The sequence below is a fragment of the Phaseolus vulgaris genome, chromosome 2 (assembly GCF_051622355.1).
Source record: "Phaseolus vulgaris cultivar YP4 chromosome 2, ASM5162235v1, whole genome shotgun sequence".
Classification (NCBI taxonomy): Eukaryota; Viridiplantae; Streptophyta; class Magnoliopsida; order Fabales; family Fabaceae; genus Phaseolus; species Phaseolus vulgaris.
The window spans coordinates 28,532,480-28,557,247 of record NC_143499.1 but is presented as its reverse complement, the minus strand read 5'-3'; the positions used below and the strand labels follow the sequence as shown (position 1 = coordinate 28,557,247).

Here is a 24,768-nt window from a genome sequence, read left to right as displayed (position 1 = left end):
GTTTTATCTATTTCCTGCTACCAAACACCAACAAAACAAAATCTTATCAAGCTTTGACTTTGACAATCAAGAAGCATAGATTGTCCTCTTAGAACAGTGATACAATCTCTCCCGAACTAACACGCGCTTCTATGCCCGAGTCCACATAGCGTCCCAAACAAAAATTGACACATGTATTAAATCTTCTTTCAAATTCACCCGGCCATTTTATCACCTCACTCTCACAGCACTGAGCCTAGTCTAAGCTATATATATGTACTCACCACTTGCTCATCACTTGCTCTCCACTTTACCTCTCTTCTCTTCTCCTTTCATCATTGTACACTTTGCAATTTCGGGTTTCACTGAACGACGTTTGAGTCAAAAGTGCGCCGCAACAAAACCCTAATTCAAGTATTCACTAAAACCTAATTTAATTATTCACCAAAACGTCGCAATGACAGAGGAAAAACCGTTCCGGGTAGGGTACGCCTTGTTGATGAAGAAGCAAAGCAGCTTTATCCAAGACTCGCTCGTGAATCTTGCAAGATCCCGAGGGATAGACCTGGTCCCGATCGACCCGAATCGGAACCTAACCGATCAAGGTCCATTCCATTGTGTCCTCCACAAGCTCTACGGCGATGATTGGAGGAATCAGCTGAACGAGTTTACGGCGAATTACCCAAATGCCGTCGTTTTAGACTCGCCGGAATCGATTGAGAGACTCCACAACCGGATTTCGATGCTGCAGGTCGTGCCGGATTTGAAAATCAACAACCAGACATGGACTGTCGGGATTCCGAAGCAGATTGTGATAAACGAGAAGACGAACTGTTCGACCGGCGGATCTGGAAGGTGTTGAAGTTTCCAGTGATAGCGAAGCCTCTGGTGGCTGACGGCAGCGCGAAGTCGCACAAAATGGCGCTGGTTTACAACCAAGAAGGTTTGAATTCTGTGAAGCCTCCAGTGGTGGTGCAGGAGTTCGTTAACCACGGTGGCGTGATCTTCAAGGTGTATGTGGTTGGGGAGAGCGTGAGGTGCGTGAAGCGTAAGTCGCTGCCGGACATGGGAGAGGAAGAGTTGATGAGGGTTTCAGAAGATTTATGGGCGTTTTCGCAGGTTTCGAATTTGGCAAGGGACGAAAGAATCGACGATAGGTATTATAAGAGGATGCATTTGGATAATGCTGAAATGCCTTCCCTAAACTTCCTTACTCAGATAGCTGGAGAGTTAAGACGTGTGATGAAGCTGAATCTGTTTAATTTCGATGTTATTAAGGATTCTCAACTCAAAAATCATTATCTTATTGTTGATATCAATTACTTCCCTGGGTATGCGAAAATGCCTGGTTATGAAACTGTTTTCACTGACTTTTTGTGTAATGTGTTGTGGAACAAACAACAAAGAGGTGTGTGAAAGATGCAATGAGAGTTGTGAGACTGGTTATGGTGATAGGGATGAGGGTGCCATAAGTTTCTCTTTATCCGGAAAACAAGAGACTTCTTTACAATTATGAAAATATAGTGTTCATTATGTTTAACCTCCTCTTTATTAATATATGTGTATTCGGATATTCCTAACAGGTGTTTCTCAAGAAATTGTGTTTCCACCAAATATTATTATAGGTTTTAAAATGGTAGAAATTTAAATTATCTTTATTTAATATTTACTTTTTAAAATATTGTATTTTTTTTATCAGCATTTAAAATATTGTATTTACATTAATTTGTTAATTTCAAGACGGCACACTTTAATTCCTATTATATGTAAAAAATATTTATAAATATATTTTAAATTTTAATGGTGGACTTTATAAAATAAAACAATTTTGAAATATTCAATAATACAGAAAAAAATTATAATATCAGATAATATTTAGTAACAATCGAAGTATAAGGTAATATAGGTCAAACTTAGTCTAATATTTTAATCCAATTGAATTAAATTTAATCAGTTCAACTTATTTTTATTTAGTAGTGCAACTATAATTAATTTGATTCACCAGGTTTAATAATTTTAAATAAATCACCTTTTATTAAGAAAAAAAATAAACATTTTTAATAATAGTAAAATAAAGAACCCACAATACTTATATGACAATATAAATGATAATCATGTGATAAAATATAAAATTAATTTTGATATAAGAAATAAGTTAAATATATTCAAGTTTTTTTTCCTTTCTGGAAACTCTTTTATTTCTACCTCATTGATGCCTTAATTTTATTATGTATTTTTTTTATAATAATTTTCTTATTCAGCTATATAATTAATAGCATCATTGAAGAAGGATTTGTCTTCCTGACCTGAGGTTTCTAGAAAAGGTTGAAGAGTTGGCACACAGTATGATGAAACTGATGAAACAGTGGATAACGACAAGCCAATTAAGATTTAATGTCTTTGAGATTCGCACTCTCTATTCATGCTTAACAGCTCACAGGTTGTCTCTGTGTGTATGTCTCTCTGTCTCTCTTGTGTGTCTATGTGTGCCATCCTGCCATAGCTTTTCTGAGGTTGGCTGATCGTTGCGGTGTTCTACGATTCCTGACTAATTCACTGTGCCATATAAATGGAATACAGCAGTTTTCCTATTCTAACTTGTGCATTTGAAAACAGATGTGTGTCATAATGTAAAATTTTCAACATGTATTCAATGTGATATAAAAAAAACATAGTTTTGAATCAGTTTTTACAAGTTAGAAGGGATGAGAATATTAGTTTACTATAAAATATAAAGAAAGTGGGTATTTATTTCAAAATTAGAAAAATAATATTATTATTATTATCATTTAATATAATTTTAAGATAAGTACATATTTTTTATTTTTAACACTAAAAAAATTAAATATTAATGTTTTAAAACAAAATATAATTAATCATTTATATTGAATAAGTTAGTTATTATTTTATAAATTAAAAATTATTAATATTTAAAATAATTTTTATTATTAATACAAATTTATAAAATATTTAAAGTAATTTAAGATTTTAGTTTTTAACTATTTTAAATTCTAAATTAATCTAGAGATTAATTTAAAATTTAAAATAATTAATAACATAATTAATATTATATATATTTTAAAAAATATTTTATAAATTTTTATTATTTATAAATATTTATAATTTTTTAATATATAAAATAAACTTAACTTAATTTATAATGATTATAATTATTTTTTATTTTTAAATTAGATGATAAGTAATAATTTTTTTAAAATATAAATTTTGATAGTCAGTAAGGATGTTGGATGGATAAAAAGATGGGATGGTTTTGAGTGTCCATTTATTTATGTTTCCTATCTATCATTTAATTAGGCTATTTTGTATATATTCTTTAGACATTGTACACGGTAAGAATTATAATTTTAATATTAGATTTTACACGGAATAGAAAATGATTTTTTTTAGCATTTCTAATTTCAGTTACTTACTATAAGTTTATAAATAAAAAACATTGTTTTAATATAAATCTTAACATATATAAATTACTCGACTTTAAAGAAAATTAGTTATAAATTTAACAAAATTAATTTATATAAATAATTTTTTTATTTTTTTACATTATTAAAAAATTATTAAATAGAAATTAATTTTAGAAACTAAAAATAATTAGTTACTATATCAACTAAATTAGGTGTTATTTTATAGATAGATTTTTTTTATCTAATTAGTTTCTAAATTGATAACTAATTAACTATCAACTAAAATAAAATATTATCGGCTAACACAAGGTCGTTACATAATAAAAATAAATAAATTTTTTAATAACTTTATATTTTTTAACTCATTAAAAATACTTTAAAATTATTTGTGTCTCTTAAGAGTTGGCTAAGTCAATTCTAATAGTATCCATTTTAGATTGATGTTTTTGTTTAGATGCTAACTTATTATTTTCTAGTAAAATACAAAGTCAGATGTAAGTTTCATTTTCAATTTTTAACCACCTGAAATCCTGTCTATGTGACACACACGCACTGCACGCGCACACACACGCGCGCGCGCGCACACACACACACACACATATATATATACACTCACACAAATATAAAGGTAAAATATCCATTTGTGATCTACCATTCATGAAGGGTGATCTCGAAAAAGGCATATGTCATGTATACATCATGTCATACATCTCAACATTAATCATATACCTTATGACCAAACCTCATATACATGTATACCAACATATATACTCGTATGTAAGTGATTCAACTAGGATCCATTACCCACAAAGGACCAACCAAGAGGGAAAATGTCATGCATATCTACATTAATCATATATAATTGCTTGAGTGACAACTTTGTCGTTTGAGTGAAATACTTCAAGAGTAACACTCTCTTTTGGATTATTCTCACTTTAACAACTACCTCACCACTTCAAGGTAAATCATTTGAGATCTATAACCAATTTCTAAGAGATAAACATGTTGGGAAAAACGGGTAATTTTCCCACTAAAACAAAACCCTAACAGAGCTACCCGACAAATAATATTGAATAAATAAAGCGGAATAATAAAAGAGATAAAGAGGAAAAAACACACCCGAAAATTGTTAACGGAGTTCGGCCTGTTTAGCCTAATCTCCGAGCACAGCAAAAACAACTCCCTTTTATTATTATGAGAGAAGATATTACAAATTGGGATATATAACAGTGAAGGAGGAAAGTTTAATTTATAACCCTCAAACCTCCTTCCCAAACAATGAACCCACCGATGTGGGACTTGGGATTAAGCCAAAATCAACAAATCTCCACCTTGACTTAATTTCAAGTCCCACCTAAAACAAATCTTCTCAAAACATAACAAAAACAAACTTTACAGTGCTTCAAATTTGCACCTCCGGGCGCCAACTTCAAATGTGCAAAATATTAACCAAGTCTAAACAATGTTCAAACTTGGCCCTTGTATCCACCTTGCCTTGTAGCAAACATCTTCTTTATTAGAAAATTCTTCTTTCTTTGCAAATACCCATTTGCACCCAATTGCCTTCTTACCTTTTGGTAATTGTGCCAACTTCCACGTCTTGTTCTTCTTCAAAGACTGCATCTCCTCTTCCATCGCACCTGCCCAATTACCAATCTCTGAACTCATAATGGCTTCTGGGTAAGTGGATGGAATGTCATCAACAACTGGAAGTGCATAGGCAACCATATCCATGAAACGAGCAGGCTTCTGAATATCTCGTCTCTGTCTTCTAACTGCAATTGGCGCTGATTGCTGTTGAGATTCTTGGGTAGGAACCTCTTCCTCATCTGACTCTTCTTCTGCCATAGGAGAGTCACTTGTGGTATTTCGTGTTGGGATCACCACTGTCTGCTCAAACTCCACCTGCTTCCGAACACACTCCACCTGTTGCAGAGTACTATCAACTCCTTCTGGATTTACCTTCTTTAACATGGAAGATTCATCAAAGGTAACATCCCTGCTGATAATCGTCTTCTTTGCCTCTTGATAAGTGTCTAATTTCAGTAATATTTCATATTAAAATATAGGCACTTATGAGGATTTATTGCTAATTTACATATAAAATAATCCCTAATTTATGAATTTATACCTTTTTACATTTTTTATGATCTTTATTTGAATAAGAGTATTTTATTTCCAAATTTGGTGTTAATTGCAGATTTATAAGGAATATTGGAGATTTGGATTAAAGATGAATGATTTGAGCTAAAAAGATAAAGATAGAAGGTCCCAGAATGGAAAAGATGCAAAGAAAGATTGGGCCTTTTTTATGTTTTATCATTTAGCCCATTAGCGCGACACAATAAACAACCTAACCCTAGAAAACTAGGATAAGTAGAGGGCTAGAGGCTCAACCTTAGGGTGCCAGATTGAGAGGAAAACACCATAGAGTGAATTGTAACCCAATTGGGAGAATGGAAGGTGATAGAAGTATGCGTAGCTAATTCTACCCTTTGGGATTGGGAGTAATCTGTTCAAACTCTTATGTATTGAGGTGATATTTTATATATTAATATTCAGTTCTTGATTGATTATTGGTATTGTTGTTTTACTTTTAATTCTCCGTGACAAATTGAGAATCTTAAATCTGACCGGGAGGTATTTTTAGGGTTCGGACCTAAACAACAATACTTAACATATTTGAGTGCTAGGAATAGACTTGAAATGTTAATTGCTATTAAACGTCTGAGCTTCGTTCTAAGTTGTTCTTATAAGTATGCGAGGGATCGATAGTTAGGGAACATTCTTAAGGATTTTATATGCGAGGAATCGATATAAATGATTTTTATACGGGCATCAATTTCAATTAAAGAACTTAATATTAACATGCTAATCAAAATACATGAGAGTGAGAGAGATGAAACTTAATCCCAATTTTTCCAATTGAAGCAACTAATTCTTTGTTTGTTTTCTTATTGATCAGTGCCAACATAATCACTTCACACTCTTTTTTATTGTTTTGTTGTTATATTTAGCGAATATTGTACTCGATGATTAACTGTTCTTTGTGGGATCGATATCCGTCCTTAGGGACAATTATTACTTCTGACAAACGCGGTGCACTTGCCGTAAAAAGTCATCAAGTTTTTGGCGCCGTTGCCGGGGACAGGTTTGATTTGTTGAGTATAATTTCCTAAATATTGTGAATATACTAACTATTTTATTTTTTTTATGTGAATAATTTTTTTTAGTTTTTATTTTTTTTAATTTGAATATTTTTGTAAATATTTTGTTTTTCTTTTTAGATGTGAATAATTTTGTTTTTTTGTTTTCTAGATTTTTTTATTATTTTGTAAAGATTTCTCATGACAGAAAACACAGTCATCTTTGGCAACGGCTCGACCTTTAGACTTAGACATCCCTCTTCTCTCCTTTGTTTGGCTTTGCTGACGACCTCTTGCCACCAATGCTTCTTCTGATGTCGTTGATTTGGTTTTCATCTTATCCTGCTTTCTCAATTCATGACTATATAAAGCAGAACAAACAGCATCTAACGACACATTCTCCTTCCCGTGAAGGAGCGTAGTCTCCAAATGTTCAAATTCACCAGGAAGAGATGATAACAACATCAAAGCCAAATCCTCATCCTCAAACTTCACATCTAAATTCAACAGGTCTGCTACTAATTGATTAAACATAGTGATGTGTGCATTCATAGTAGTACCTTGTTGGTAGTCAAATCGGAACAACCTTTTCTTCATCAGGAGCTTGTTCTGACCACTCTTCTTCAGAAACTTGTCCTCCAATGCCTTCCACAGTTTGTGTGCAGAAGTCTCATTTTTTACAGCGTACTTCTGCTCTCTGGACAGGCAGGATCGAATAGTTCCGCATGCCAACCGGTTGATGATGCTCCAATCTTTCTCCTCTACCTCTTTTGGTTTCTCTCCTTCAATAGCAATATCAAGACCCTGCTGAAAAAGAGAGTCCAAGACCTCTCCTTGCCACATGCCAAAATGTCCAGTGCCATCAAATATTTCCACCGCCAATTTCAAGGTGGACACCGGGAACCTCGCCCATGATGAAGAGGAGCCCGACACTCTGGATACATCCTTGGCTTCTTCTTCTTGATTTGCCATTACAAACTCAAAATATAATATTCAATATTACAAATAATTTCAAACAACTCAAGGTGAACCTTTGGCTCTTGATACCACTTGTTGGGAAAAACGGGTAATTTTCCCACTAAAACAAAACCCTAACAGAGCTACCCGACAAATAATATTGAATAAATAAAGCGGAATAATAAAAGAGATAAAGAGGAAAAAACACACCCGAAAATTGTTAACGGAGTTCGGCCTGTTTAGCCAAATCTCCGAGCACAGCAAAAACAACTCCCTTTTATTATTATGAGAGAAGATATTACAAATTGGGATATATAACAGTGAAGGAGGAAAGTTTAATTTATAACCCTCAAACCTCCTTCCCAAACAATGAACCCACCGATGTGGGACTTGGGATTAAGCCAAAATCAACAAAACAATCATTTGAGATTTATAACCAATTCCTAATAGAGAAACAAACGTGGAAGACAATCCAACAAGTTCCAAAAAATTCATTTTATTTTTATTTTTTTTATTAGCAAAGAATAAATAAAATAAAATGAGACACTTCAGGGGTGTCCCAACCCTTATACAAAAAATCCAAAACAAGTTTCCTAGTACCCTACCAACTAAGGATCCAACATACACTACACTACAAACCAAAATAATAAACCAGATCAAGAAATAGAAACCCAACAAATACAATTACATCTACCCACTAAAGAGATCACACCCTCAATATAGGACATACATTCAACAACTAAACAAGATCTTTGCCAGCAGGCTGAAGTGCCATAACCCAGTGCCAAACTCAACAAACCGATCCTACTAAAAGGAAACGTAAACCAGAAATGACCCACCAAAGAGATCACACCCTCAATACAGGACATAACATCCAACAACTAAGCAATATCTTTGCAACAGGCTGAAGTGCGCCAAATAACCAAGTGCCAACATCAACAAACTGATCTTACAATGAGGATACATAACCAGAAATAACCTAAAAAAAGCACACAACAACTTCCGGAACTGGACAGATCAATAAGCTCATACACCATAAAGATTCCAACACCAGACCGAAAAGCATAAATCAAATACACTTTCCATTACCACAGTCCAAGAACAAAATCATCAACCCGACCCTGCCATGTAGAAAAAACCAAGAAAACCTGCACAAACACACCATGCCTTCCAAACTTGGACAAAAAATTAAACAAGAAACACCAAATATCAATCTTTCAAATACCTCATACAACATTGAGGTTCCAAACACCAATCTGAGTAAGAAAAATTAGCCACACTTTCCTTTTTCGTGACCCAAGACCAAGTCTTCCTTTGTATCATAGTAAAAACCTCCACTAGGTCTACACGCCCATTCTAAAAAACAACCCTATTCCTATGATTCCGAATTTCACTTACAATCCCTACCCAAATACCCCCAACACCTAATAATAGCATGTTTCACACCTATAGGTTTAAACATCTTAAAATGCATTTGTGTCTCACAATGTAGAGGCAAAGAAGATCCCAACCACTCGAGACACATTCCCCAAATTTTCCAAGAGACCTTACACTAAAAAAGTAGATGCCTTACCGTCTCTTCCTCCATACCACAAAAGGGACACCGAGCACACACCATAGGTATACCAAGTCTCAAGAGATTGTCCTTAGTGGCTATCGCATTACAACTCATCAATCGCCTTAAGACACATTTGAGCATCCAATCAACACTTGAGTGTCTAAACCATGTCTCATGTAGTACCACACATTCATGACACATGCACTTCCTTAACATCACTCTTAAGCATTTGAAAATAACGTTTGAACTAAAAGACATATCTCTTTAGACTATTATCCAACGTTTGAACGATATACTTTTAACAAAGAGAGAATCATCTCGATCTCTCTTTGTATCAAGCTTCAAATCAATGCTTGAGCTATACACCACAATGCTTGGGTGAAGAGAAAATCATTTGAGTGACGTAAGACTTGTAGTACAATTAATGTACACTGCTCAGTCTTACCTGAAATACCACATGTAGCTTGATCGAAATTCAATTTTAAAATAAGCCAACATGACTTCCATATGATTTTTTTATAAATTTTTTTTTTAATTTTTAGATTTATGAATAAGGCTATTCCCATGCTTTAACCAACAAATGTAACAATATACATCAATTCCACCATACACTCCACAATATCCTCATATCTTCATTTTTTACATACATATACTATACTACCATATTCCAACAACACATTTAACAACAAATAGATTATATAAATGTATTATTAGTTCCTCTTATCTAGATTGAAGCGTGATTTATCGACAATAAATATTTGATCATCTTCTTAAAACTTCAATAAATCCAAATAAGTCCCCACGATTAATTTTATACTCACAATATTTTCTCTTGACCTTTGATCAAATAATTAAAAAAAGGATAAAACTTAGAGAAAATTAATATTACTTATCAAAATTAAGATTTAATTGGTCAAATAAAATCCTTACACTGTCAACTCTGCATGGTCTTGATTTGACAAGTTTTCATTATTGAAATATCTTTTATAGTTAAATAAAATGTTGAAAGAGAATATTTTTAAACTAAAGGTCTAACTTCTATTTATATATTTTATTTTCTATTTAATTTAAAATATAATATTAAAATATTTTGGTTTTTATAATATTCATCTTAATTAGTTATTCTTCTATCCTCGCAATTATGTGTATTATTTTAATTAGTTATTTTTTATTAGTCATAATGTAGTGCATTATAAACATGTACAATATTTATGGAATTTAATTTTTACAACGAAATCATCCATAAATGCTTTATAGGTCTTTGTTAATAGTTACTGTTGACAAGTAACAAGACATCTTCCTTAAATAGCTTATCTTATCAAAGTATTATCTTTTTTGTGAATTATATTTTGATGATGTAAATTTTATAGATTGAAGATATTTTAATTTAGTTAATTGTATCCTTTTACTCTTATAAATCTCTTTCATGGAATTCTTATTATGAAAAATCCACTAACTCTTTCTACCTTATACTTATTGAGTTTCTTTTTAATAAATGATACTTTGCAACATTTGCTGTTTGTAGTTGACTTGGTACTGAAAAAATGCAAATAGTAGCATTTGATGACATAAGCCCGGAGAAATTGTAAGGATTTGGAATGAAGGACAGGAAATTTATATTCATATGAAATTATTTCTTTTATATAGGTTAGAATTATTCTTTATTTATATACTACTTTCAGTCTTTGTTTTTACTTAAAGTCAAATTTGAGTTTTTTTAGTATATACATTCTCATGTCCATGATTCTTATTTGGTATGGGAATAATAATGTATTAGATGACATTTTGAATATATTTAAGATAAGCTATCATTTATACTTTAAATTAGTTTTGTGAGATTAAATTTACTTCTATCTTAATTTACCTCAAACTAAGTTTAGTAGCGTCTCCCTTGAATTGGGTTAAGTTGACTCTACTTGAGACCTACTCTAGTTGGGTCTACATAAGGTTAAAAATTGAGTCGAGTCTATGTCAAATCGAGTCGTGTTGGGTTCACATCGAGATGAGTAGAGTCGGTTCCTTGTTGGGTTCACATCAAGATGAGTAGAGTCAATCCCTTGTTGGGTTCACATTGAGACGAGGAGAGTCGGTTCCTTGTTGAGTTGACATCAGGTCGAGTCAAGTTGAACCCATTTCGAACTTAGATAGAGTCGTGTTCGATCCAGCTCAACCCGAATATAGTTTGGCCCACCTTTGCCCAACTCGAGTTGGGTTCACCTCAGGCTGAGTTGAGTGGAGCCCATCTTGGATCGAATTGAATCGGGTCCATCTTGGACCGAATTGAGACAGGTCCACCTTGGGTCAAGTTGAATTGGACCCATACTGGGTCGAGCTAAGTCCAGCCACCTCGGGTTGTGTTGAATTAGGTCCAAATTGGGTTGAGCGTGTTAGGTCCATATTAGTCGAGTAGAGTCGATCCCTTGTTAGGCCTAGTCGATTCAGGTCACATAAGGTCATGTGAGTCGGGTAATGTCGTACCGAGTCGAGTCAGACCCACTTCAAACTTAGTCAAGTTGAGTTTATATCAGGCTAAGTTCATATCAAAACATGCTAATTTGGGCTAAGGCAGGGTCGCCCATGGTCGGATCCAAGTCAAACAATATTGGGTGAGATTGAACTCAAATTGGGTTGGGTTGATAAGTTGGACAAGTTAGGTTGTACCTTAATCTTCCAATTAAGTTACAAATAATATAAATTAACTAAGGACCAATTTATAATGTAAAATATTTAGAAATCAATTTATATTTTATAATATAAAAAAAATAAAAATTTATCAATTTATCATTTAGTGTGCTAATAAAAAAACTTAATTTAGAATTGAGTCATTTACCATGATCAAATTTTACAACCTAATCATATATATATATATATATATATATATATATAATTCGCTATAAGACTTTGAGAATAAAAATGAGTTTATGTAGCTATTTGCATTCTTGGATTTGTATTATCTTCTCTTTCTATCTCTCTATATAATGTATTAAGTGTTATCTAATCATCAATTTTTATATAGTTAAAAAATTAATTAAAATGTTTCTAATTAATTAATAGTATACATATCTTTATATTGACAGTAATAAAAATTAATATAAATTAAATTGATTTTTTAATAATTATTTTAGTGAATTTAAAACTCTAAATATTTTATACTGATAATATATCAAAATTAAATTCGCATGACCAATGCTTCTTCCATGGTGGCATCAACAAAATATTCAAGTGGACTTGAGATTTAAGAGTTCGGAAGTTGGACTTTTAGTTTTTTTTATTTCAGTCATGTGTTCCATTAATGGTCTTGTGAAAACTATTGAATGTTAGAAGATGCTTCTTTCTACACCTTCATAGCTTCTACTGCACCTCCATAGATTAGGCAAAAGGATAATTTTGTGCTTAAAAAAATACATTTTCGGATTATACAATTTGCAAATATATTTTTTCTATTTATACCTTCTTAATTGTAGAATTTAGAAGGTATTTCTAGATCCAGAAATATCTTTCTAATTCTATAATTCAGAATATTATTTTTTATAAAAAAATACATTTCGAATTACAGAATCCAAAAGATATTCTTGGATTCAAAAATATATTCTAGATTGTAGAATCCGTAACACTTCTTACTGTAATATGTATTTCGAATTGTACAATTTGAAAGGTAAACTTGGATATTAAATTGTCTTCCAGATTGAACAATCCAGATTGTAAGTTCAAAATGTGTTACATATTGGACAATTGGGAAGACACTTCCAAATCCGGGTTTACCTTCCAAATTATACAATTTATAATACATATTACACTAAGTGATGTTATAGATTGTACAATCCAATATACATGAAAAAAAACAAACACACGAAAAACAAATTCTAAAATAACCGCAAAACTTATCTCAACCACCAACAATCACCACCACCAATCAGCATTGACCACCACATTCCAACCACCACAAAAACCCAAGACTTCTTGAAAATGAAGAAAAAACCACCACACTCTCTACCAATACAAAAACCCTAACATATATTGAGAAGGATATGGTTGAAATTTTAGTGTGGGGAGAAGAAAAGGAGGTTCATGAGAATTTGCCATGTTAAAAATGTGAATCAATCTTGGGCCATTCAACTTAAAATAATTTAATTTAAAACTTTTATCTAAATGAAACATTTTATTTTAGATATAATTAATCATATGAAAGTATAGTGTATTAATAGTCATACTATTAGTAGAAGTATGAAATATGTTTTGTAAGCAATAATATAAATTAATGTTAACAATATTGAAATACAGAGTGCTTCAAACACATTGTTGCGTTACTGGGAACCTTGATTAAGGTAGATGAAACAACGATGACACTGGATGAGATAAAGTATGCAAGGTTTAAAGTTAGAGTATTAGTGGGATGTGAGGCGAAGATAACCAACTATATGAGAATCAACGAAGAACTGTATAAGATATTAGTGGAGGAGGAATTCACAATTCCTGAACACAAACTTTGCCAATGCCATTGGGGTGAAACATTTGACGGAGCCGAAACAGATGATGATTCGATTGCATCTCATGCATCCGTGCGCTCGGGGAATGGGGCTTTCGAAGATGCAAGAAAGTTTGTTGAAGAGGAACTGATGGTGGAAATGAGCAATGCACCGTCACCGTTCGTACAGGATCGCCGACGATTAGAACCATCATTACCGCTACACTGATGTGAACCTTTTTTGGCAAAATCCCTAGGGGCTATATCTGCACCTAATATCTACCTATTCACAAGAAAGGAAAACATAGGGTATGTAACACCAACAACTATAAGTAGGGCTGACGAGGCAAAGAAACATGGGCCTCTAGAAACGACCTAATGCGTTTCGTACCAGACACCCCTTGCGGCTGAGGAAGGGAGGTGCAGGAAAAAAAATCACATTGAGACCTTTTCTAAAGTTGGCCCAAATGTTTGTAGGGTGGAGGATTCAATATGGTTTGGGCTGCTTGGAAGCCCGCCTAATGCGGAAAGGACGAACATTTTAGGAGAATCAGAACAGGTAGGGCAACTTCGGAACGACGACGCCACCGCACACTGTGCCCATGGCCTACCTCGGAAAGACGATGCCACCGCACACCATGCCCATGGGCAATCTTGGAATGACGATGCAGCCACCACTTTTCACCCCCACTCAGTAGAGGTAGCGGAGGAGAGACGGAGACAACTACCACATACGATGAAAATGGCGTAGCAAGGGGAAAAGGTTTCCTCCTATCAAGTTATGTCAACGACGGGAGAAGATATCGTGGGGGAGGTGGTTGCACTACTGTCAATCTCGAGGGTGGAGGACTCTCTCTGCACGACACCTTGGGGGAGGTTAGGCAATCATCTATACATCATATTATTGCCACCGCGGATCACAATTACATGCAAAGCCACCTTCATTGAGGGTCAAGATTGTACAGAATAAAAGATACATATCTATCGTTCAATGAGCAAAGAAAAAGGGGGTTTCAACTGTTTTTGGATGGAACAGAAGAACAAACGAAGGAAGGCAATGAATTGATGTCCTTTAATTCAATTGCCACAACGGAAAGAAGAGTTTTCTGGGTGGGTAAATCAAGCAAAAACAGTAAGCAGGAAGAACGCAAGCATATAAGGTCAGTCTTATCTCAAATTAGTAATTATGTTTCTGACATGGCTATAAATAACTGCAATCGTTTATTTTGGTTAAAACATGGAAGTTTATAAATGATTAAATTATGGGAATTGGGTAAACAGTTAGGTGCTACATGTGGGAATGAAGGAAATATTATGGTAAGCCTGGAAGAACTTGAAAAAAGGGATAGGATTTTAAAATCCCAAAGGGAAGCGGGGGAAAATATGGTTATCAATGAGAATTATATCTATAAATGTGAGAGGATTTGGTAGTCCTGTGAAGTGGAGATATATTAAGGATATCATTAGGAAGGAAGGTATCAGAATGGTATGCTTGCAAGAAGGGAAAATTGTAAATGTCAGTTTAAACAATTGTTGTCAGTTATGGGGGGATAATGATATAGATTATTTCTACAACGAACTAGTTAATGGAGCAGGTGGTATTCTTACAATATGGCACACATTTTTTTTTTCCAGTGTTCTAATCATATTATTTATAAATGGTTCATAGTGTTTTTTTGGGTTTTATAGGGAGAGCAATATTCCTGTTGTTATTGCAAATGTGTATTCTTCATGTAATCTACAAACGAAAATGCAAATGTGGGAGGATTTAAAAGAAATCAGACAAAGGGAACCTTGTAACTCATGGAGCATATTGGGGGATTTCAATTCTATAAGAAGTGAAGGGGAATGAAGGGGGATAAGTCAAGCCAGTGGTAATAAGAGAGAAATGCAAGGTTTTAATAATTTCATTGATAGTATGGAGATGGTTGATATACCTTGTATTGGAAGGAAATATACCTGGTATAGACCTAATGGCAAGGCTAAGAGCAGGCTTGACAGGTTTTTAACCACCTTTGAATGGTTGCAACATTGGCCGGGTAGCAAACAATTTGTCTTAGATAGACAAATATCTGATCATTGTGCATTGTTGCTAAAATCAAACATGACAGATTGGGGACCAAAACCATTCAGGTTTCTTGACATTTGGCAGGAAGATAAGGAGTTTGACAACTTTGTTAAAAACAAATGGGAAAGTTATTTGGTTCAGGGAAACAAAATTTTAGTGTTAAAAGAGAAATTGAAAATGCTAAAGAGTGACATGAAAGGATGGAACAAAGATGTCTTTGCATATACAGACAAGATCAAAATTGATATTTTTAATAAAATACAAGAGTTTGATAGACGAATTGGATGAAAACAAGATAAGGGAATGCAAAGAACTTTTGAACTAGTTACAAGATATCAATATGAGGAATGAATCTTTACTACAACAAAAGTCAAGAGCACTATGGTTCAAGAAGGGGGATTCTAATTCTAAATACTATCATGCATCAATTAAATGTAGGAGGATGAAGAATGAGATCAAAGGAATACATTGCCATATCTCTGACAAATGGGTGGAAGAGCCAAATACGGTAAAGGAGTTGGTTAAAGATTTCTACAAGAAAAAGATGTCGGTTGTCGAGGATATTGGTGTTAGGTTGGATAATGTTGAATTTAAGGAGTTAATAGACTATGATAACATGTTCTTGACTGATCCTTTTGACGATAAAGAAATTAAGGATGCTATTTGGAATTGTGATAGTAGTAAAAGCCCTGGCCTAGACGAAGTAACTTTCAGTTTTATTAAAAAGCATTGGGGTTTGCTAGAAAAGGATGTGATGGGAGCAGTAAAACACTTTCACAGCGAGGGGAAGATCCCAAAGGGATGTAATGCCTCATTCATTTATTTATTTCGATCAGCAAAGAATATAATAGAATAAAAGAGGTACTTCAGGGGTACCCCAACCCATGTACAAAAACCAAGTAGCCCAATACAAAGGTAAATATAAACTCTTAAAAAACACCTTACAAGCAAAACAAACAGATCCTAGTAAAAGTTAAAACCATTTCCTATTAGCTCCTAGCGGACCCACAACCATCACCTATTTTAACCAAATCTTCAGAGAAAACAGATCTGTGACCGCATGGGCTGGTATGCACCGCGCTATAAAGCTCGAAGACCCCATCACGTGTCTTCATATGCTAACCCCAACACAACTGCATCTTTTGAGAATCAGGAAAAAAAACCAGCTAGAAGCCAAACCTACCTTTCTTTTATACCCCTTAATCTGTACAAAACAGAACTACCAGCATTCTTTGTCTATCACAGAGCAACTTCAAACCTCCCTTCCACACCTCTGAACGACTTCTAACTCCAAACTATGGCATCAGAACTTCCTGAAAGCCAACTAGCAAACCAGACATCCTTGAACCAGCGCCTGCTCGGGACCAGAAGCACCTTATTTCCTATCCTCACATCCACCTTATAGCCTGCAAGAAAATACTCCAGCAAGGATTATATCATTTCCTTTTCCTGAACCATTACATCTACAGAACATATTTCCACCCTGCAACACCCCAACTTCTCCTTAAACCTGTGCTAAAAAAATCGAAGTCCCCTTACCCCCCACATCCCTATACCAAACCTGTAAAGGCCTCCCTACTCTTATAACAAATGCCAGATTAAAACTCCAAAACTAGAAACCTGCTATTTAATTTAACAACATTGCCACCACACCTACCTGCCATCCTCGCCCCACTCCTAGCTAGCACAGTTACCTAATACATGACATGAAGATACAGAAACATCTCAACATCCTCCTCCATATCAGTAACTTTGCAAACAAATGTTTGGATTAAGAATCCAATCCGAGTAGGAATATCTAAAGGGAGCCGCCCCAAACTTCAAACATAACCAAGTGGCCAATTGAGCTGAATGGAAGATTTCTTCAGCGTCCGATATCCCTTGTTTAAACACAATTAGATTTCTCTGATCCCATATGCTCCGAACAATTGCAACCCATAGGCCCTTCCAGACTTGATTTTGCTTAGTAGTTAAATGAGTTAGGTGGAAGCTCTCAAAGTGAATTAAGAGGTCCTTGTGCTGAACAAAGACAATACCCATCCACCTTAGACACAATGCTCATTCATAACGTTGATCCTAAAGTATGAGAATCCTCAATCTCTTGAAAAGTATAGACTCATCTCACTTGTAGTACGTTTGTACAAGATTCTGACCAAAGTGCTATGTAGTAGGATTAAAAAAGTTATTGAGAAGGTGATAGATGGGTCACAATCAGTTTTTTTTTTTTTTTAATCTAGTAGAGGATTATTAGATAGTGTCCTATAGTGAATGAGGTCATGGATGATTTGAAAAGAAGGAGAAAAAGCGGGGTGATTGTAAAACTTGACTTCGAAAAGGCGTACAACTCAGTGAGTTGGGAGTTCTTACTCTTCATGATGAGAAGATTAAGGTTCTGTGAAAATTGGATACAGTGGATTAGAGCATGCCTTGAATCTGCTACTATCTCGACATTGGTAAACGGTAGCCTGACAAAAAATTCAAACTGTTTAGAGGCCTTAGACTAGGGGATCCGTTGGCACTGTTTTTGTTTCTGATTGTTGCACAAGGTTTGGCTAGACTAGTAAAACAAGCGACAAGGAAAAAACTTGTTTTCGGGATTAAAAGTCGAGGATAAAAAGGTGAATGTGAATCTACTCCAATTTGCTGATGACACCGTTTTTGTATGCGAATCAAATGTACAAAATATCAAGGCTATTTTAAGATGTTTCGAATTAAGCTCTGGCCTCAGAGTAAACTTCCACAAAAAGAAAAATTGGTGCAATTGGAGTAGACAGTTATGAGGTTAAAATGTATTCAGAAATACTCCATTACGGCCTAATGGATATACCATTCACATACTTAGGTCTACCTATTGGTGGTAATCAATCTAGGCGTTCATTATGGAAACCAGTGATATCGAAGATAAGAAAGAAACTTTCGGTATGGAAGGGGAGGAACCTCTCCTTTGCGGGTAGAGTTTTCCTTATAAAATTTGTTACCAATGTCATACCACTATTCTTTCTATCTTTTTTTAAAGCCCCGGTTGGAGTGTGCAAGGAGATCACAAAATTATAGAGAAAGTTTTTGTGGGGGTGGGGAGCGGAAGGGAGGAAAATTGTCTGGACTAGCTGGGAGAACATTTGTAAAGCGAAAGAGGAGGGAGACTTAGGTATTAGAAGCATTGATTTGTTCAATAAGGCACTCTTGGAAAAATGGTTATGGAGAATGGGCTCCTCTAAGAATGGTCTTTGGAAGGATGTTCTTGAATCAAGTACGGATTTTGGAGGACGACAAATTCATTTACACTGAATCGAAATAGGTATAAATCTAGATGGTGGAATGATTTATCCAAAGTCAGCCTATCAGACCAAGGTGACAAATGGTTCAATTCAAATATGGTTTAGCAACTTGGATCCGGGGAGAAGATCAAATTTTGGGAAGATGAATGGCTAGCCAATGGTCAACTCAAAGGAAGGTATGAAAGAATATATAATAACTCTGAGCTTAAAGACGAGACTATTTGTAGTTTCAGAAGATGGTCTACAGAAGGGTGGGAGTGAAAATTTAGTTAGAGAAGAGAATGATTTGAGTGGGAAAGCACTATGGTAGAGGATTTTATGGAAAGTATATCACATGTGTCACTACGCCCAGATAAAGAGGACTTACGGTTATGGAATGATCCTCCATCATACACATTCTCGGTAAAATCTGCTTATAATAAGTTAGTAAATCAGAGATCTGGGGGGTGTCAGTGGTGTTTGAATATCTTTGGAATTTAAAGGTTATGCCCTCAGCTCAATTTTACGTGTGGAGGGCCCTTTCGGATAGGATATCAACTAAGCAGAATTTGCATAAAAGGGGTGAGATATTGGGGGATACTCTATGTGTTTTATGTGGGAGGGAGGAGGAGTCAACTTCACACATTCTTGTTTCATGTAAGGTATCAATTAAAGTATGGAATATGTGCTTTAGCTGGATAGGGATTAGTTCAGTAAACCACAATGACTTGATTCATCATTTCGAACAATTCTCTTGTATATGTTTTAATCAAGAAGGCAACAAATTATGGAAAAGTCTGAGTTTCAGTGGTATGGTGCACTTGGAAGCATATAACAAGGTTATTTTTAACTAAGCAAAGATAGATGTAGAGAAATTTTTTACTTTGGCACAAGTCCAATCATTTGTCTTATTCATTGACCAATGTTATGGGTATGTTTTCTATCTTGAATTAGTTGAAAGGTGTAGAAGGTAGTGTTCTTTGGAGCAAGTAAAGCTGTAGGGAAGCAGTGAATAATCAATGATAGAGGGGAATGCAGAGGAATAGAACTTGGAAGGTTCACGTGGGAGTCACTTTTGCTGGAAGGAAGGACGGAAGAGTCTTTATGTAAAGGAATCCCAGAGGTTCATGCGTTGAAGAGAATACAGGTCCAACGGCTGATTTTTATGACTGGTTCTGCTGATGGCGGGGGCGGATTGATGATGCTGGTGTTGTCAAAGTTTACGAGACTCTATCTAGTGTAAGAGTCGAAGGAAATCTTCAGGTTCAAAGGAAAGATGCCATGTTACTCCCAAGATCATGTTCTTGATATACAAACACTAAAATATGTTGAATGGTAACTTGGTGGGAGCTGGGAACAATAGAGCCGAATCATGCCGGTGCTGATATTGGTGGTGTTGGTAAAATCTTTTCTAGTGTAAAACGCTTCTTTGGGTGTTGTTTTTTTTTAGGATTGTAGGTGCAGTTTTTGTTCTGCTGTAAGTATATAGGTGTTGTCATGGCAACAACTCTTTTAGTTTTTTTTTTACTTTCATTATGTGGGAATCCTTTACCTTGGACACCCTTAAAATGTTCCCATTTTAATTAATTTTATTATTTGTTAAAAAGAACACTATTAAAAAGTAATAATTAAGAAATAAAATGTGATTGTTGCAAATAATAATAATATAATTAATTAATAGATTTTAACCATGCTTTAAAAACAAATTTCATTTTTTTACTTGTTAAATGGTCTTTGACCACTTTTTACTTTGACTACTGAATTATAATTACTCCCACTTTTCAACTGTACTTCAAGAGTTTTAATTAACTTCAAAATGTTTGACAATTTGATAAAGTGAAGAAACTTTAATTATTCTTCATAATAACTTTGTTTTACGGGTGTTAGTCGAATCATATTATCTTTAGTAATAAATTTTTTCTTTCATTACATTTTTTGAATTTTTTATAATCTTATCTAGTATTTTTAAGTGTCTGATTTCAACATGTTTATATTGCAATTTATATATAAGAGGGCATAAAGGTTAATTATATATATATATATATATATATTTATATAGACAACTAAAAAAATATAAATATTAAATAAAGTGAATAATTAACTATTAAAATATATAAATAAAAAATAAATGAAGCTACAAATTTGAAAAATATAACAGTTTATGTATTTTTACTGTAAGATGATAACTCAACCATTACAATCAATATTAATTGAACTGTTTTGGCTTATATATATCAGAACAAAAAAATCCGAATTTCAACCAACCTAATTAAATATAACATTTTTTCTTTGATTTTAATCTTAATTTTTTGTTTGCAGAGTGTGAAAGAAAGTAAGAATAAATAAAAAAGATAAATAATTTACATGACACAGATGAAAGCTTAGACATGCATGGAATATAATATAGTTTCTTTTAATACTCATTTGTAGAATGGTATTAATGCTCGAGTTCCATTAGGTAGTGTTGTTGTAAGGAGTTAACATCTATTGATTATTGTTAAAACATTGGAGGGGTATTATCTCTATGTGATTGTACAATGGAAGGAACACCTTTCTTTTTCTCTAACTTCCCCTTTGATCTTAAAGAGTTCGATTTGTGGAAAATTTTCCGAAGATGGGGAAGAGTGAGTGATGTCTTCATCTCTAACAGATTAAATATAAAGAAGCAAAGGTTTGGATTTGTTAGATTTCATGGAATACAGAATGTTAGGGAGCTGGAATATCATCTTAATACAATATGGATTGGGAGTAGGAAATTAAATGCTAATAGACCTAAATACATCAGAGCAACAGAAACAAGAAAGGAGTGGAATGCAAAGCTGAAAGAGAAGGCATTAGAGCTAGAGAAAGAAATTAAAAAAGTGTGGAGGGCAAAAGGAACAAACACGTATGCAAACACTGTCAAGTATGGTAATGGAAACAGAGCACAATTGCAGAACAGGGGAAGTTTGCACACTATTCACTTTAAAGCAGAAGAAACTCCTAGAGAATGGTTAAGAACCAGGGGGGAACTCCCAGAGTGTCGGATTTAAGAAAAATATTAGGATTGAACGAAAGCTTTATTTTGGGAGGTCTTGGCTATATAAAGGTTAAAATTCTTGGGGGGATTCCATGTGTTACTGAAGGGAGAAAATGAAATGACGATCAAAGAAGTCATAGAGGAGAATAAAGAATGGTTCCAAGAAATGTTCGACACAATTATTCCTTGGAATGAGCAATTTGTAGCGGTAGACAAACTGGTATGGGTGAGATGTAGAGGATTACCTTTGAAGCTATGGAATTATGATTGTTTCAAACACATCGCAGCATTATTGGGAACCCTCATTGAGGTTGATGAAGCAACTCTAGCATTGGAAGAGATGGAGTACGCAAGGTTTATAATTAGAGTATCAGTGGGGTGTGAGGCAAAGATTACTAGCTATATGAAAATCAACGATGTTTTGTATCAGGTTTCGGTGGAGGAAGAATGCACAGTTCCAGATTATAAACTTTGTCAATGCCATCGGAGCGAAGAATCTGAAGGTTCTGAAACGGAGGCTGACTCAATAGCGTCTAATGCTTCAGTGCAATCAGGGAGCAGGGATTTTGAAAAGGTAAGAAAGGTCGCCGAGGAGACATCGATGGCGGATGTGAGTAAGGCTTTGCCACCGGCGGCACAAGGCTCTCTACCGAGGATGGAAGACTCTCTACGTGGGTCACAAACAAGGGAGGCATACCAATCACCTCTCAAACAAAATTCAAACGAAACGAAGCACAAACACACGAACACCCATTTTCAATCTGGTTCGAGTTTAAGCAGAATAAGGGACACATATGCACCGTTCGACAAACCAACAAATAAGGGGGATCAATTGGTTGCGAATGTTATGGACAATCAAACAAAACAAGGCATTGAACCGGTCACAATTAATTCATCCTCTACAATGGAAAGAATAATTTTTTGGGTGGGCGAATCAAGCAAAAACAACAAGTGGGAAGAACGCAAGAATGTAAGGTCAGCTCTATCTCATATTAGTAATTCTGTTTCTGATATGGCAATAAATAACTATAATCGTTTGTTCTGGTTGAAACATGGAAGTCTAGAAACGATTCAGGTATGGGAATTGGGTAAACAATTAGGGGCTACATGTAGGGATGAAGGTAATGTCATGGTTAGCCTAGAAGAATTAGAAAAAAGGGATAGGAGTTTGAAACTCCAAAGGGAAGTGAGGGAGGTTATGGGTTACCAATGAGAATTCTTACGTTAAATGTGAGAGGGTTTGGGAGTCCTGTGAAATGGAGGTATATTAAGTATTTGATCAGAAAGGAAGATGTTAGAATGTTGTGCTTGCAAGAAGTAAGATTGTCAAACTTTAGTTTAAATAATTGTTGTCAGTTATGGGGAGATAACGATATTGATTATTTTTATAGCAATCCAACTAACGGGTCAGGGGGTATTCTTACGATTTGGCATAAAAAGTTTTTCTAGTGTTCTAATCACATCATCAATAGATGGTTCATAGTGTTCTCGGGGTTTTTCAAGGAGAAAAATATTCCTGTTGTTATTGTAAACGTGTACTCTTCTTGTATTCTGCACGTGAAAATGCAAATGTGGGCAGATTTATTAGAGATTAGGCAAAGGAAACCGTGTAACTCTTGGTGCATTTTGGGGGATTTCAACTCATAAGAAATGAAAGGGAATGTAGGGGAATAAATAGTTCCAATGGTAATGGTAACAAGAGAGAATTGCAAGGTTTTAATAATTTCATTGATAATATGGAGTTGGTGGATATACCCTGTATTGGAGAAAATATACTTGGTATAGACCTAATGATAAAGCAAAGAACATACTTGATAAATTCTTAATTTCCTTTGAATGGTTACAACAATGGTCAGGAAGTAAGCAATATGTTATAAATAGACAAATATTTGACCACTGTGCTTTAGTGCTAAAATCAAATGTGGTAGATTGGGGTTCAAAACCTTTTAGGTTTCGTGACATATGGCAGGAAGATAAGGAGTTTGAAAATTTTATTAAAAACAAATGGGAAAGTTACTTGGTTCAGGGCAACGAAATTATTGTGTTAAAAGAGAAACTAAAGATGTTAAAGAGTGATATGAAAGGATGGAATAAAGATGTCTTTGGGCATATTGATAAGATTAAACTTGATATCTTGAGGAATATACAAGAGTTAGATATGAGAGATGATGTAGATGGTTTGGACGAAAACAAGATCAGGGAAAGAAGAGAACTTTTGAGCCAGCTACAGGACATAAATGAGAGGAACGAATATTTATTACAACAAAAGTCAAGAGCATTATGGATTAAACAGGGGGATTCCAACTCAAAATTCTTCCATGCTTCCATCAAATGGAGGAAGATGAAAAATGAGATAAAAGGAGCACATTGTAATCTCTCTGGTATCTGGGTGGAAGAACCAAATAGGGTAAAAGAGGTGGTTAAAGAGTTTTACAAGAACAAGATGTCGGCCATCGAAGATATTGGAGTTTAGGTTGGATAATGTGGAATTTAAGGAGATTTCTGAATCTGATAATAGACTCTTGACAGACCCAGTCAATGAAAAGGAAATAAAGGAAGCCATTTGGAATTGTGATAGTCATAAAAGTCCTGGCCCTGACGGAGTAACTTTTAGTTTCATTAAAAGTAACTGGTGTTTACTAGAAAAGGATGTGTTGGGAGCAGTAAAATTCTTTCACAAAGAGGGGAAGATTCTAAAGGGTTGTAATGCTTCATTCTTAACGTTGATCCCAAAGTCTGAGAACCCTCAATCCCTTGAAGAATACAGACCTATATCACTCGTCGGTTATCTGTACAAGATTTTGACAAAAGTGTTGTCTAATAGGATTAAAAAAGTAATCGAGAAAGTAATTGATGGTTCACAGTCAGCTTTTTTGTCCAATAGAGGATTGTTAGAT

At 34.5% G+C, this 24,768-nt stretch overlaps 1 protein-coding gene and 1 pseudogene across 1 annotated transcript; both read left to right on the top strand.

Annotated features, from left to right (window-relative positions):
* The first annotated feature begins 280 nt into the window (after window positions 1-280).
* LOC137809680 (inositol-tetrakisphosphate 1-kinase 1 pseudogene) lies at window positions 281-1,515 on the top strand (annotated as a pseudogene).
* Window positions 1,516-15,445: 13,930 nt separating this feature from the next.
* Window positions 15,446-16,451, top strand: LOC137809316 (uncharacterized). Its single transcript, XM_068610445.2, has 2 exons — window positions 15,446-15,660; window positions 16,034-16,451. The coding sequence occupies exons 1-2, from the start codon at window positions 15,446-15,448 to the stop codon at window positions 16,449-16,451; spliced, it is 633 nt and encodes a 210-aa protein (XP_068466546.2).
* The last annotated feature ends 8,317 nt before the right edge of the window (window positions 16,452-24,768 follow it).

What these genes read in the sequence shown, in the direction of transcription:
- LOC137809316 (XM_068610445.2), top strand. Translation starts at nt 15,446, where the DNA reads ATGGAGATGGTTGATATACCTTGTATTGGAAGGAAATATACCTGGTAT. An exon ending in TGGGGACCAAAACCATTCAG is followed by an intron (nt 15,661 to 16,033) that starts GTTTCTTGACAT and finishes AATTAAATGTAG; the next exon opens with GAGGATGAAGAATGAGATCA.